Genomic DNA, 16,370 nt, shown 5'->3' on the forward strand with positions numbered 1-16,370 from the left:
TTCACCAATTTAATCATGAAAAGTATGGGTTTTTGCTACAGAAATGATGCGAGCGCGAAGCGCGAGCTGAAAATTTTTATATTCCAATCTGAAAAGCGGACATTTTGAGCACGATTTTAAATAAAGAACGAGTTGTGTATCTCAATCTCGCTTGCCGAACATTACAATCTTGTTTTTTTTAATGCATATCCGGAATTATTGGGGGGTCAAAATGATATGTTTGCCCCCCCCCAAATATTTTCATTGGTGGGGCGATCGCACCCCCTACCCCCCCAGGATCGACGCCTCTGGGGGGGGGGCTGACCATGCCATAAATCACAATCACATTGTCATTTTTACGTTTTTGTACACCGTTTTGGAAAAAACGCCCCCCCCCCCGCTTCTGCGGCCCCTATTAGGTGGTATGAATAAAAATGAATAAAATGGCTGCTTTAGACTCGCCGTACGGCCGCCGTATAGCAAATGTGACTGAATTATAATTACGATATGCACTTGGATTTAGACATATCGAAACTATTCAAGCACAGTGAATGATGCATTCTGTTTGAATTACTCTTCCAACTTTGGCATGTTTGGGGCCATAAACCACATTCCAGTGCATCAGAAGACTACAAAGATTGTTTAGAAACACAAAAGCTAATGGCATTCTTGAAATATTTGCTGAATAGTAGTATACATTGACATTCAGTATAGTCTGTATTAGCATGCTCTCATATAAAATGTCTACTCTCATATAGTATTTAGTAATGATCATGTGTGATGACACACTAAATGACAGTCCTAATCGACATAAACATAAATGTTGCCTAATTACACAGTACGTTGTTTAAAATTTTAAACAACGTTTTTTGCTAAATGAACCTTAAAGTGGTTGTATAACATTTTAAGCAATCATGCTTTGTTTATTGAAAAATGAAATTACAATATACTTATATTTTGTTGTTTAAGATTTTAAACACTTGTTCAAACTGTTTAAAGAATTACTGTAAGGGTCATATTGTGAACAGCATTGTATAATTTTTAAACAACGTTTTTTTATTGCGTAAGAACTCCTAACCAACAAAGTGTATAATCTGATTTTAACTGTATTACATGTTAAGATCCCCCATCTCACTTTAATTTGTATAATTGAATGTGATACTGAGGGCCCTCCCTGTTAAAGTTCGTTTTGTTTTCTTTAAATCCAACTTATCTGTTCTATTAGATTAATTATTTTAAAATGTATTTTAAAAAGCCTCCATTTCTATTCACCAATTTTAACGTCGCATAGTCTCCCATCATATTCACAAAGGCGGGGCAACATCAAAAGTAAGGTGATCCGATGTAAGGCCTCCAAACCCTACCTTAAAACCCAGAACCTGCCCCGGGGAGCGTTTCATGAAAGGACTTGTCAGACGTTTTATCAGACAAGTCCCATTTCATCCGACAGTTACCATAGGAACAGTGCCTCTCAGCCAATCAACATCAGGGAAAGATGTCAGATCTGACAACTTGTCGGATGAAAATGTTGATGAAACACTCCCCAGAACTGACACACCCATTTTCCTCTAACGCACACGCACACACACGCGCGCGCACCGTCACACTCAGTCTTTCCCACGGGAAGTATTGATGTGACTTTAACCGTGAGATAGTGCAACTACTGTGTGTAATATCAGTACGCTATTCAAATGATCGCCACTTGAAGTTGTGAGGTTCAGGGTTATTTGGCAATTAAAAGAGTTTTTAACTGATCCGCCCTTTGTAGATTCGGTAAGTTGACATAATCCTGGAGTATTTGCTTTGTTTTGTAAAGATAAATATGTATAGAAAATGAAGGTTTGCTCTTAACTTTCAGTTAAGCATTTAGCAACTCCGCTGGAAGGTCATATTCTCAAACTGATGTATGTAGATTTATGGAAGAACAGTGGTATTTTATTAATACCGCTGAAATGGGACATCCTCCATAATTATGATCTGTACGTTATGTTAAATTGAGCATGTATATATATCATTTTTTATATGGAAATAAATACAAACAAACATTACCATCCTGAACTTAAGCATCTTTTGTGAAAAAGGTATATTAAAAAGGAACTAATGCAGCAAGATTTATACAAGTATTGTCGTTATTTTTTAAGTATTCTTTTGTTTCATATATCCATCATGATATGAGAAGAATTAGGAGTTATGTAGTAGTGGTGGAAGTAGTAGTAGCAGCAACAGCAGTACAGAAAATGTAGTATAGTAATAACATGAGGATTAGTTGTAGAAGTTGTTTTAGTATTATGGTTAGTACGGAATCACAAATGTTGCCACCGTCGTCAAAGTTAGTCTAGTGGTCATTTTTTTATTATTATCATTATTATCATCATTTTGCTGCGACTTGTTGTTATTATTATTATTATTATTATCATTATTATTACTACTACTACTGTCATTATTTATTAGTAGTATCATCATCATAATCATTATAGTTATTGTAGTTAGTAGTAGAAGTAGTAGTAGTAGAATTAGTAGTAGTAGTAGTAGTAGTAGTAGTAGCAGTAGTAGTAGTAGTAGTTGTAGTAGTAGTATTAGTAGAAGTAGTAGTAGTAGTAGTAGTAGTAGTAGTAGTAGTAGAAGTAGTAGTAGTAGTAGTAGTAGTAGTAGCAGGGGCGGATCCAGCTTTCGCCAATAGGGGGGGCCGAAAAATATTTTCATCAACAATTTTCTCGATTGGCCGCTATAATCTGATTTTTTTTGGGGGGGGGGTTCAGGGGGTAGTCCTAACTAGAGACTGAAGTTTTAATTATATGTTAGTTTTTATTGTTATAAACAAGATAAGGTATATCATGTCGTCTTAATATATAATGCGAGCGCGAAGCGCGAGCTCAAATTCTTTGATATTTTTTGTCCTTAGACCTGAAGATTCTGAGGAGATTTTATAATAATGAAAAAGATAAGTATCCAACTAAACAATGCGAGCGCGTAGCGCGAGCCGAAATTTTATCATAGTAACGTGAAAAGGGACTCAATTAGGACTGTTTTTAGTGATTAATGAAGAGGATGCAAGTATCACCAATTAAATAATGAGAGTGCGAAGCGCGAGCTCAAACTTTTTGATATTCCGACCTGAAAACTGGACAGTCTAAGCGCGTTTTTATTTAAATACAAAAAAAGCTGTGTGTCTCAAACAATCAAATGCGAGCGCGAAGCACAAGCTCAATTTTTTTATATACTGACATGATAAAGGAGCATTTTGACAAATTTTGGTAAGAATTTCCAAAGAGGATAGGTAACTCACAAATCAAACAATGCGAGCGCGCAGCGCGAGCTGAAAATTTTGATATAAACAATTTGTGTAAAACAAACAAAGTAATTAAAGCTTGATGTGCGAGCTAAAATATTGTGTGCAAATTGATTTCAGATCTGGATATATAAGTGTCATTTAATCCTCTTGAAAGGGATTCATTGGCACAGGCAATGCGAGCGCGAAGCGCGAGCGAAACTTTTTATATAAAGTTCTTTTTCCAATTCTTCCCCTCACCCTTTTTTTCGTTCCTTTCGGGGTCGGGCCGGCCGTTACGAGGTTGTAAATTACACATCCTGGGTATGATACCTCTTTCCTACTTTTCTTTAGTGTTTTTCCTATAGTACACTTTTTCTGCAGGTTGTCAAAAAATAGGGGGGGCCGGGGCCGGCTCGGCCCCCTCCTGGATCCGCGCCTGAGTAGTAGTAGTAGTAGTAGTAGTAGTTGTAGTGGTATTGGTTGTTGTTACTATTGCATCAGAACTAGTGATATGAAATCTCGTAGATCGTTCCTTTCGTGGATTTTTTTTTTACAAAAATATTATTTGATTAGGGTGTACGATCTAAAGAGGCATGTCGGTATATCTTTTTTTTTATGAAATTGGCTTAAAGGGGGTAGTGAAATGACTAAAACAATGTGTTGCCTCTCACTGACTCTGAATTATATATAACTAGTCTTCAAAATATACCTGCTGGAATACTTCCGGCTGAAAAAAAAATTAATAGAGTGAAATTCATCGAGCAAATTTCTGAAAATTTCAAAATGACGAAGTTATTTAATCTTAAAGTTTAGAAATATTTTGTGAAAATATGCACGTCCTCATGAAGATTTATTAGGTGAACTCATGATGTGTCCCCCACTTTCCCTCTTCTTATGTTATTAAATGAAATAATAAATTATTCAATATTTTCATACATGTGTGTATGATATATCTCCCTTATAAAAGATTAAGTTGCAGCAATGGATATCTAAAGCATTCAATCAGTTGTCAGTTCAATGTTTATAATTCCCGGAGGACAAAATTTGAATAATCAAAATGTCTTATTATGAAAAACAAAAGAACAAATGGGGAATATGACATCGTCAATTTTCCCATTGAATATTCATGAAAGCATGTATAGAACTGTTTCATAGAAGTCATGCCAATCACTAAAATTTCATAACTTTGTTATTCCTTGTCCACATTTGACAAAATTGTCAGTGTTTTTATTGTCTGATTTTTGTATACTTAACCTGTTCAAGTCATATCAATTTCAGCCTGGAGAACCCGTTTGATAATGCAAAGAATAAATTAACATATTTATTTTCATGGAGAAGCTAAAACGTTTTGGAGAGAAAAAAAAGTACAGTGTATATTTTTTTGCGCCTTATGAATATCCATATGATTATATTATTATTATTGAAGGTTAGGTAAAAAAATAAAGCAACATCACACGATCATGTTTCTTTGTCGATGTAGGTCAATGTACAATTATATTGATTTTTTTAATAAAAAATAATTGTGAGTTCGAATCATTTCGAAGCTTCCACGCCCAGCAGTATGCCTTGCAAACGGGTGTAATGAAATATTCAATGCAGTTGTAGTTATCATGGTTATGAGAATAGGCGTTCACCCGTAAAAACACGGGCAAACATGCAAAATGAATACAAACAATATCATTATTGTTATAGGCATGAAAAGCGTAGTCAGAACGTCATTATTTTCAAGGGTGAAAGGGGCGGACGCAACCTGGCCGGCGACGTAAGTCGAAAGCAATCTTAAACATGTTAGGGATGATCACTTGTGCTCACGAGAATAAGAAATGAGCAACGTTATTTGAATATTAAGCTCGTGACTTCAATCCGAAGTGTAAAGGGACCCCAAAGTTTCTGGCAAATGAAAACTGTAAGACGAACCGAAATATGTTTTTAAAAACTACTAGCCTCGATGATACTGCAGTGAATTCCCCTCTCTATCTTTCCATTATAATTATCTCTCAAAAATCAACCACTTTTTTATCAAGGCACTGTGGACCAATCTCTCTGTTAATCATCAGACAGAAAAGACATGTAAACTTCTCAATTTTATTTACAAAACGACATTTACTGAACATATACAGCAACCCATTTCTCTTGGCAAATAATCTAATAGCCGCACTGTTTCTTTCCTGTCCTATCTCATGCCATTTGTATATCTATAATCATTGGCGGCGGAGCAGAGGATTATCTTTTGTGTTTGGGGGGGGGGGGGGACGCAACAATAGGCGTCCCCCCCCCCCAAACACAAAAGATAATCCTTTGCTCCGCCGCCAATGTCTATAATTATGAATGCTTATGAAAATTGTTTTGGGCCATCCAAACAAGCCTGATGAGCTTTCATTAGGTCTACCACTATTTTGAAATGTATTGTATATTGCTTTGTATATATTTTGATTTTGTGGAAATGAATGAAATTAAATCTCTCTCTCTCTCTGTCAATCCTTCCATCTCTGTCGATTTATCTGACTCATGGACGGAAATCCCAGGGGGAAAGGGGGACGTGTCCCCTCTACACAAAATAGTATGGGGGACACAATATCAAATGTCCCCCTACTATTTTCGGTCTTTTATGATGGAAAAAAAAAAATTGAAATAAAACATGTATTTTGGACGAGAAAAACCTTACTTATTGGGTGATAACCTTTTTTTTGTGCTTGTCGTTTTTATTTTGGTCGAAATGATCTTACATTTGGGGTAATAACCTTTTTTTTTCTTTTTTCTTTTTTTTTTGCTTGTCAAAAATTCCAGCCCCTGGTCCCCCTTCCTTTGGAGACAGATTTCCGCCCTTGATCTGACTTTCCCCCTGTCCCTATACCCTGTCTCCCGCGTTATCTCTTCCGTTCTCTGTCTCTCTCTTCTTTTTTAAATCCCTCCTTCTCATTCCTCTGCTCTCTAATTCTCCCTCTCTTTACCCTTTCTCTCTCTTATCCTTTCTTTCTTCCCTCTATCCCTTTGTCTCCCCTTTCTCTAACCTTTTTTAAAAATCTCTTTCCCTCTAATTTCCTTTCAGTTCTCCTCTCCTTTCTCTCAACTTCTCTCCCCCTTTAGCCCCCTCCCTTTTCTCCTTGCTCTCCCTCACGCATGTCACACACACACACACTCTTGTGTACGTTCCACTATCTTTGTCGTGCCTATACCCATTTTCTCTTTCATATATATTTTTTTTCAATTTGTTTGCGCTAGGTTCAATATTGTGTAAGGGATAAGGTTCAACGAGCAGGTCAAATATTTTCTTTTATTCTTGATTCAAAAGTACTTCGCATCCTGCAACGGAAGGGTGTAATACACCTTCTGCATGATTTCATTCTTCTCTTAAATATGCGAGATATGCATATTGAATAACAACTCTATGGATATAGTAATATTGACTAGTTAGTACCGTGTTCTGTAGTATGAGTACACCTACTTCAGTTTAAATATATATAGGATAATGTTTTTAGAGGGAGGGGGTACTTAGAATGCGAAGCAAAATGGATTCTTGTGTAGCAATCACCTAGAATTAATAGACTTAAGTTCACGATAAACTAACCATTGATTAAAAAGTTTATCACTTTTATTAACATCCATATACATTTATGATTATACTTGCTTACACTCTAAAAAATGAAGTGCTAATTTAGCACTTTATGTCCTTGTATAGTGACTGCACTTTGAGTGCTGATTTAGTTATTCAAATTTGAACTAGAAAATCGGCATTCAAAGTGCAGTCACTATACACTGTTAGAAAATTTATCCTTAAAATAAAAGAAGTTCCTGCAGCAGAGTCTCGAGAACACCTGTAATCTTACCAGATGCGTAATCTTACATTATATCACGTAAAATTACAGGAAATTGGTATTTGATGTATGGAACCTTACAAATGTCCTTAAATAAAACACCATTTTCCCCTTTTTAAACAGACCTGTTCTGTTAAATTGTAAAAAGATTCCTGTTTTATGAATTCACAGAATGATTCTGTTATTGCTTTCTGCAAAATCTTGTTTATTTCTGTAAAATTGGGTTTTTTTTAACAGTGTACAAGGACATTAATGGTAAATTAGCACTTCAAATTTTTAGATTGTAAATAGTGCTAACACTTGCTTTATGAGAATTCCCTAAGTGCTCTACAGTAATGCAACATAAGATCTATCATAATGTAATGATCTTACTGTGATAGCAAAATACGGATGCTTCAAATCGACACAACTGAATACATATTGAGAGTAGGTTACTCCATTGGTACAGGGTGTAATTGCGACTAGGTCTAGTGTTGCGTGCGCCCCCTCTCTATTTCTCTCCCCTCCCCTCTCTCCCCATATATGTATATGTTCCACTCTCTCTGTTTCTCTCTCCAACCATATCTTTCATTCCTGTTTTATGAATTCACAGAATGATTCTGTTATTGCTTTCTACAAAATCTTATTTATTTCTGTAAAATTTGTTTTTTTAACAGTGTACAAGGACATTAAAATGGTAAATTAGCACTTCATTTTAAATTTTTAGATTGTAAATAGCGCTAACACTTGCTTTATGAGAATTCTCTAAGTGCTCTACAGTAATGCAACATAAGATCTATCATAATGTAATGATTGTACTGTGGTAGCAAAATACGGATTCTTCAAATCGACACAACTGAATACATTTTGAGAGTAGGTTACTCCATTGGTACAGGGTGTACTTGCGACTAGGTCTAGTGTTGCGTGCGCCCCCTCTCTATTTCTCTCCCCTCCCCTCTCTCCCCATATATGTATATGTTCCACTCTCTCTGTTTCTCTCTCCAACCATATCTTTCATTCTCTGTTTACTCCAACCTCAGCTTGCCCCCCCCCCCCCCTCTGCCCCTCCTCGCCCTTGCTCATTCTCTTTGTTGTTAAGGTTTCCTGTAATAATGTAATAGCCGGTTTTGTGAAATGTTAACTAAGGTCCAGGATATTTCATTACGAGTAAATCAGAAAAATGAAACGATTTCTGTGTTAGTCCAATAAGTATTTTTGCCATTTTCCCATTCAGGTCTGTCACTTTCGCAATTTTGAGATGGCAACAGTTCTCATTTTATTGAATTCTGTTATATTATTATGTTTCCGATTGTTTTGTAATTTTATTGTTGAACTTGAAATGACATAAATCATATCCACCAATCAATGAACTAGAATGCCTGCTGTCTCTGTTAACCACTTACACCAAATACATTACCACCTTTTGACCAATCAGAGGTCTGCATTATTCGAAATTTTTAAAGAGAAGTCTTCTTTTTTTTAAGTTTTATTCATCTTCACTCTCACACTATTTTGTGATATTCTTGTCCCAGGTTTGACTGCTACGGATAATAACCACCAACGAAGATGCGTTTCAGACAGAAGTTCTTAGGTTTTAGTGGTGGTGCGATGGCAGTCTTGGGACTCGGGCTCCTCATCTTAGGAAAAGATACCGCCTATCTGGCCCAAAGTACTGCACCAGTAGTGAACGGAGCAGCGGGAGTCCCGATGTGGTGTGGTCTTGTGGTGGGTACCACGTAAATGTGTTTGTTTTTGTTGTTTATTTCTGGGTGTATGTTTGTTTGTTTTACTTTTACCATGCATAACAAAAACAAATTGACAGAATATAATGTTACATTGAAAATAATTATAACCATGATAACTAAGCATAAACAAAATAGGCCCCCATGGAAGACCAGCCGCACGTATAATTGGTGCAGCTGAATATGGGTTATCCAACCGTCTTTTGTCTTAAGTTTGATCTCTTAACTTTCTTAACATGTTTCAATCATATTTTTTCTCTCTTTTAATCAATGTTTAGATTTTATTTCATTATGTATGTATATGTTACTCCTTGTATCTCTTTACATGTATTTATATTGTTATGTATTTTTTATGACGGAAATAAAACAAACAAACAAGGCTTGAGGTGCAGTGTCCCTTGAATAACAATGTAGGTATAAATAACTCGTTTAACTAAAACCAGAACAAAAAATAAATAACCCCCCCCAAAAAAAAAATGTCCCTATAGCATATTAAGATATAGACATCATTCGCATCTTAAATGAAATAGAAAACATCATCATTCACCCCGATTATAAAGATTTTGTGTGTGTGTTTCAATTCCATTTAATTCAATTCTTTATTTTCATTTCCATTCAAACATAAATGCAAAGTCATATTAAATCAGATACAAATTAACAGAAAGACATTTTTGAATAGCAGTATAAAGTAGAGCATATGGAAATTGAAATGGGGTGGAGGGGTTCCACTAAAAGTAATGCATGTAAAAATAATTGGGTAATATTATTGATAACATGCGTATAATAAGATGAAAAGGGGTGGAAAAGAGGAATAAATGAAAAGGTAGAGATTAGACTTCGGTAAACAGTATTTTGATTTTTTTTTTACCAGGTGGGTGTTTCATAAAGCTGTTCGTAAGTTAAGAGCGACTTTAAGAACGACTGGTGATCCTTTCTTGTGGTAACTGGTATATTCATTGGCGATGGTTTAGCGCGTAAGAAAGGATCACCAGTCGTTCTTTAAGTCGCTCTTAACTTACGAACAGCTTTATGAAACGGCCCCCAGATGCAAGTTTAGTCGCACGGGGACAAGGGTCCCGTAACGCAAATATTAGATATTGATTGTACATTGTAGTCAACGCAATCAATCGTAAAGATATTCTTCTACGATGATTACTAAGCTTTGTTTTACGGGACCCGGATCCGTTCATAGTGCTGAAATTCACAATTTTTTATCCAAAATGCTGTAACCATGTGGTAACACTATAGCCCAAGATCTCTACACAGCAAAAACTGTGGTGTTAACCGGTGTACATAAAGGACCACACCAGTTATTTTACACTGGTGTTGAATTGGTGGTGTTAGTTTTACACATATAGGTGTCATAACAACACCTTTGGTTGATACATTTACACGCTTCGGTGTTATTTTTAATCTCTAGGGTGTAATTTTAACACCTCACGATGTGGTCCTCTATTAACACCAACTGGTGTCAGTTTTAACACCGCAGTTTTTACAGTGTACAACTCATGATATCTCGTTACACAGGATGCCACTGTCATCATTTTATGATAATTATGTTGCCCGCCATTGCCAATTAAAACAATGAATAATTATCGCTAGTATATTTTTATATATTTCGAGAAAAAATGCATTATTGATCCGAAAATTCCTCCCTTATTAACATAATGTGTTTTTCCTTTTTAATTTTCAAACCAAATTACGTTATAGTCCCATTTTCTCTTTTATACCAAAGTAGGGGGGTATGTATACCTTTTTCAGGATATTCTTTATGTCATGTACATGTATGTGGAAAATGGTAACAGGTCCCGAAAGTTCGGTTCTCCTTTAAAAGATGAAAAATGGAATGATAACAATGATAATAAAAAAAATGAATATATCACAAACTACCCCTAATATATTTTTGTTTTTCTTCTTCCAATCTCTTCTTGTGTAACACATTTTGAGACTCTTATTGTTTAATTCTCCTTTTTTCAATATCCTAGATCATTTTGTGTGGGCTGGCAAACATAGTTGAAGCTTTTGACAAACCTAAGAAGCCAGGCAGATATTATTATGAATTACCGGTAAGTAAGATATCATATTTTTTGGATTAGTTTGCTGTTGTTGATTTTATCTGTGATGATTAGTTTGTTTGTTGTTGTTGTTGTTTTGTTCTTAATGAAAATTCTTGATCTTGATTGATATTAAAAATCAGTATCAGTAAAGATCTGGTATTCAACTAATTTCAATTTAATCCATTTACTAATTTCAAGATGTTCCAATACATTTTGTACAAGGGTTAGAAAAAACAGGTAATACCTTAATATTACGCTTGTCGAAAAATATTAACATTTAATCTAGCCATCTAGACCGACAGGTGTTATATTAATTTGATATTATACGAAAGCGAACTGGAAATTAGAAATGTGGTGATTGAGCTATATAAATGGCAATTATTCCGTATGGTTAGTAGATGACCTGGTTGTAGACGACGTAAGATGTTGAAGGTTAGACCATGCTAGATGAGACCACATGGCCGTATGCATTGGGGGCTGGGGCAGATGCCCACCCCAGACATTTTGAAAAATTACATTCTTTTACAGAAAATTTTCAAAAAAATCACAAAAAGTGTGCACCAAATCGTTCAATTTCACTCTATAAAACGCAAAACAAAGCACCCCCATGACAAGCTCGCTCTCTCACTCCGGTGTTCTTTGAAAATTGTTAGGTGCCCCCCCCCCCGCCGAAAAAACATTATCTGCTTACGGCCATGTGAGACTAAACAGTAGGTATACCTATCGGGTGTTCACCAAGGGTCAGTTTAACCTCCATTCTTGTTTTTTTTCAAACAGTTTTCCATGACAGTCTTCTTAGCTAACTTCTTAGCCCTCGCCGTTTCTGCAGTCTGCATGGGTCTCCTTTCCTGGTCTCTCTACCTCCGTTATCTCGAGCCTGCCGTGACGGATAATACCAGGGACCAGGCCAATGTGGGCCTGTATTCAACTATCATCGTGGCAAGCTGTCTGATCTTCATCTTTGCCCTGATGGCGATGTTTGTCGACTGCTGCATCAATGGATTCATCGGATTCGGGGGACCGATGGGGGTGCCGCCCCCTGATGTAAGTGACCCCACTCGCTTGGGTATTTTGATTAGCGGGGATGGGGTAACAGCGAGATTATGTTATGATGCCATGTTTACTCTCCCCCCCCTCTCTCTCTCTGTTTCCATTAAATAGAAGGGGTAAATGGGGGGGGGGGGGTGAACAGAGTGGTTAGCCTTTTGTAAGTTATTAGTAGACCATCATAGACGGAACTTATTAGCTATTAAGTGCAGGCATATTGACAATCTCTGCGGCGTCAATTTGTGCAAGCTGCGACAATCTTTGCAGTGTTGTTTTGGAAAAATTCTTCACAGATTGACGCCACCGACATTTTGTGCAGCAACAGGCTTATGGATATTTTTCGAAGGACGTGAAGGTCAAATAAATGGAATAGTCGCCACTACCGCTTCTTTATTTGGATGATTCGCCAGTTGCTTGCCGGTGTCGTTTTTCGTTTCAATTGGCGCAAATTAACGATAAGGACAAAAAAAATACTCGTGAACGTTTCTCACAAACCACGATGCCTTTTCTTCGTGCTATTGTTAAAAAGTAATCGTCACGCGCGAACAAGCTCTGCACTTCCTTCGTACATTTGTATACAACCCCCCCCCCCAAAAAAAAAAAAAAAAAACCCAAAAAACATGAGATTTCCATATGGACAACACAGGAATTGTCTTTGGACTCACCGCCAGGACAGATTCGAAAAGTTTGTCATTCACAAAATATTTGGTCTCTCATATAAAACAACACTGTCTTGACCAATAGCTTTGCTCACGGTATCAAATCGTTCAACAACACATTTTCGAGATATATTAGATAATAATTGCTGAATTTTGATTTCCTATATTCTTGGCTCCTTTCTCCTTTCTATTTGAATTTTTTGATAAAAATCATGCTTTTATCATTTCTTTCTTCCTCGCAGGTCCAAAGGGAATCACCTTATGATACATATAACAGTCGCCCAGCCATACTCTACAAGTAAATGGATGTTCTAGTTCAAGCCGGATTCATAAATCATAATGGTACTCATATAGGGTCGGATCTAACCGGAGTCGCTTATCCGGATATCATCGATTGCCTCTATGCAACGATGTGAATTTATAAATTGCTATACATTATTGTTAGGAACATGGATATGAAAAACAAAACTGTGGCAGAGGTTATGTCAAAATTAATGGGGGCGTAGGGAGGGGGGGGGGGGGCATTGAGGGCAAAAAGAATAGGAATGAAGAGGGATACTTGCGTTTTTGTTTATGTGATTATTTTTTTTCCCCGTATAGATAGCGAAATGCAACAAAGTAAGACTTTAAACAGATACTAATCCGAAATATGGCGATTCGGACTGACAAAGAAAAGATTGGCTTGTGCCTTCACAATCGGGTTATCATGATTGTGTCTGGTCGGGCAATTTGCGTGACCCGACCATTCGAGAAATAGGCCCCCTACATTCCTAAAAGGTCGGTTGCAATTTACCCTACCCTTCGTATATTTGGCTTTTAATTTTCACAAAACATCGAGTAAAGTGGACCCGAACGTTCTTATTGGAGATGCATACACTTTACCTTTAGGTGTTAAAAAGCGACGCCAGTTTGGTGTACCAATAGGACCACGCCCTATAGATTTAACATAGCACCAAAGAGTACCAACCACAGGTGTTGTCATAACATCGTGTGTGTTGAACTGACACCGCAACATTAACACCAGAGGTGTAAAATGTATGGTGTGGTCCTAATATGTAAACCGGTCAAGGACACAGTTTTCGCTATGTACACTGCTCAATGTTGAATACTGCCGTAGAGCTCAAAAAATAATTTGGATATAAAGCTATTTATGGTATTTAACCAAATGTGAATAAACAATGATATATATACAGAAGAGTTAATTTAAGTTTATACAGGACCTAAGCATCAAATTAATTGGTTAATTAATGCTACGGTCACGAATACCTTTCCGAACACCATACGAGCAATTTTATATCATTGATGTTATGTACATGGTGTGGGGGGGGGGGTATACAAATCGGTGTACATGTATTGTGTTCATGAAGGCATTTGTGACTGTGGCATTAAAGAAGTTTCTATGAGTTTGCCAATTTTATTTCCTTTCGATTCAATTTTGACTATTCTTCTTACAAATCGGGGCCTCGTCTTACAAAGAGTAACGATTGATCCGGTCAACCTCAGCTAAATGGAAATTCATCAATTGCATGATTTCTACTACATTAAATTTGCGCAATGTCCTATGTAAATAAAAAGAAACACATTGAATTTTCAAGAAAACAATGAATATACACATCATATCTGTAAAATATCTTAACAAACATGCAGTTTAGATGGTGACGTTGCTGGCTTTCCATAGTTGAGGTTGATCGGATCAATCGCAACTCTGTGTAAGATGGTGCCCAGGGGCTCGTTGCAGAAGAGATGTAATCAAAAACATCTCTTAAAAAATCAATCGCTAAATCAACTCTTAATAATCAGCCAATAAAAGACTTTATTTAGGAATCGTGCCTGATTTCTTTAGTTGCGATCAAACGCAAATATTTTTTGCAACGAGCCCTTGGAGAATTTATTTTGTTAAAACTTAAGCAGTTGGGATTGCATAGGCTGTTAGGTAATAAACTATTCTCTTATTAAAGCCTTTTCATGGGATATTGAATTTTCAAGTTTGTAATTTACAGTTTAATATTTTGTTTTCTTTCTTAGTGAATTCGTCTCGAAATGTGTACCGTTTGTCTTTCATGTCTTTCAAACAGAGATTTTCCACTGTAAATTTAATTGTATAATCTTAAAAGGGTTACGTATTTCATTTGTCATGTAAATCGCTGTGCATACATGAATGTATACCTGAATTGAAGAAAGTCAATTACTAATGTTTTGTTTTAATTGGCAAATTTGAAAAGGCGACGAAACACTTAATTCAGACTTCTGATTTATTTTCATCACGTCTTTTGAAAAGATTAACGTATTTATTCCTGTTTTTGGAAACAAATCTTTCCATTAACGACATCTGATTAGCAGTGTCATATTGAGCAAGAACAATCATTGTGACCTTTGTAATACAAAGATTCTAATTTGGTGATAGACTTTTACATGATATTCAGAAAGTGAAATCACATTCACCAATTTGTTTCGTTATCTCCTCTTTATAATAGTCTTATTTTTGTCGGGGGGGGGGGGTCCATTCCCCCAGAAGCCACCCCACCCCCGTCTGCACACCAGAGAATCAGACATCTATTAATATCAAGAATTCTCATTGTACTTTAAAACTTATAATCATGACAGATTTTCAATTGTATACTAGTATGACATTTTAAACTATATGTTTAGTTTATTTATATCATTGTATCTATTGTATCTTGTACTTTTACAGTTTACCCATTTTTCAAATAAATCTAAAACTATTCTTGTTATTTGCGTTTAAAATAGGACTTGTACTCTGATAGTATCACGTATTCATTAATCACGAAAAGTTTAATTATAATGAAAGAAATAATACTCAGTCTGAGTTCATTCCAAACCCTTTATGTTTTATGTTTCGTGCTTCACCATACCTGGTGGGTGTTTCATAAAGCTGTTCGTAAGATAGGAGCGACTTTAAGAACGACTGGTGATCCTTTCTTGTGGTAAACGGTATATTCATTGGCGATGGTTTAGCGCGTAAGAAAGGTTCACCAGTCGTTCTTAAAGTCGCTCTTAACTTACGAACAGCTTTATGAAACGGCCCCCAGTTGTATATACATACTCAATGATCGTTCAGTAAAATTCATTACTATTTTTTAGTACAAAATCTGTTGAAAATAAAAACATATTCTATTGATTAAAAACAGTGTACTACATACAAGTAGAAACATGAGTAAATGCAGTTATTTTTTTGGAAATATTTTGCATTTCGTTTGTCCCCGTGTCAATTATAGAGACTCTTGGACAGTCAAACGTTTTGGTGAGCAAAGAGATAGTTGTTGTTGTTGTTGTGTTGATTTAAAAGGGGAATGAAGCCTTTCGAACAAATGGGCTTGTATGGAAATAGAAAAATGAAAGAATAAGAACAAAGAAAATTTGAGAAAATTCGGACAAATAATAAGAAAGGTATGAGCATTTGAATATTGCTGCTCTGACAATGTGACCAAGATGTGTGAACAACTGTCCCTTTGATGGACTATAAAATACCCCCAAAATGTCTGCTTTTGCTCTTATGGTGGTACAAACTCTTCACAATATATTCTTTTAAAATTTGTATTACATTATGCCATCCTATATAGAAAGAATACATGATCTACCGATAGATGTGATAAAAGAGGAATTTTAAGTGAAATGTATACAAAAGCAATGGGAAAGTTGTTCACAATCATGTAACATCATACATCTGTGTTGCATTGCCAAAAGGAGGATCTAGTTTACAATAATGCTCTAAACTTCAAATGCTCATAACGTTCTTATTATTCATTGAAATTTTCTCAAACTTTTGTTGATAGATCTGTTTCTGTATAGTGTCATATTTA

General features: G+C 36.0%; 1 protein-coding gene across 1 annotated transcript; it reads left to right on the forward strand.

Moving 5' to 3' along the window:
* Positions 1-1,607: 1,607 nt before the first annotated feature.
* LOC129262849 (uncharacterized) lies at positions 1,608-15,719 on the forward strand. The gene is made up of 5 exons (XM_064101164.1): positions 1,608-1,752; positions 8,577-8,769; positions 10,772-10,852; positions 11,621-11,887; positions 12,792-15,719. The coding sequence occupies exons 2-5, from the start codon at positions 8,611-8,613 to the stop codon at positions 12,849-12,851; spliced, it is 567 nt and encodes a 188-aa protein (XP_063957234.1). The 5' UTR covers positions 1,608-1,752; positions 8,577-8,610; the 3' UTR covers positions 12,852-15,719.
* Positions 15,720-16,370: the final 651 nt, after the last annotated feature.

This window comes from Lytechinus pictus, chromosome 6 (assembly GCF_037042905.1).
Source record: "Lytechinus pictus isolate F3 Inbred chromosome 6, Lp3.0, whole genome shotgun sequence".
Lineage (NCBI taxonomy): Eukaryota > Metazoa > Echinodermata > Echinoidea > Temnopleuroida > Toxopneustidae > Lytechinus > Lytechinus pictus.

Bases quoted from the DNA above. Each gene is read 5' to 3' on its own strand.
- LOC129262849 (XM_064101164.1), top strand. From the start codon at position 8,611: ATGCGTTTCAGACAGAAGTTCTTAGGTTTTAGTGGTGGTGCGATGGCA. The intron at 10,853-11,620 runs GTAAGTAAGATA...TTTTTCAAACAG, and splicing joins GATATTATTATGAATTACCG to TTTTCCATGACAGTCTTCTT. The intron at 11,888-12,791 runs GTAAGTGACCCC...TCTTCCTCGCAG, and splicing joins TGGGGGTGCCGCCCCCTGAT to GTCCAAAGGGAATCACCTTA.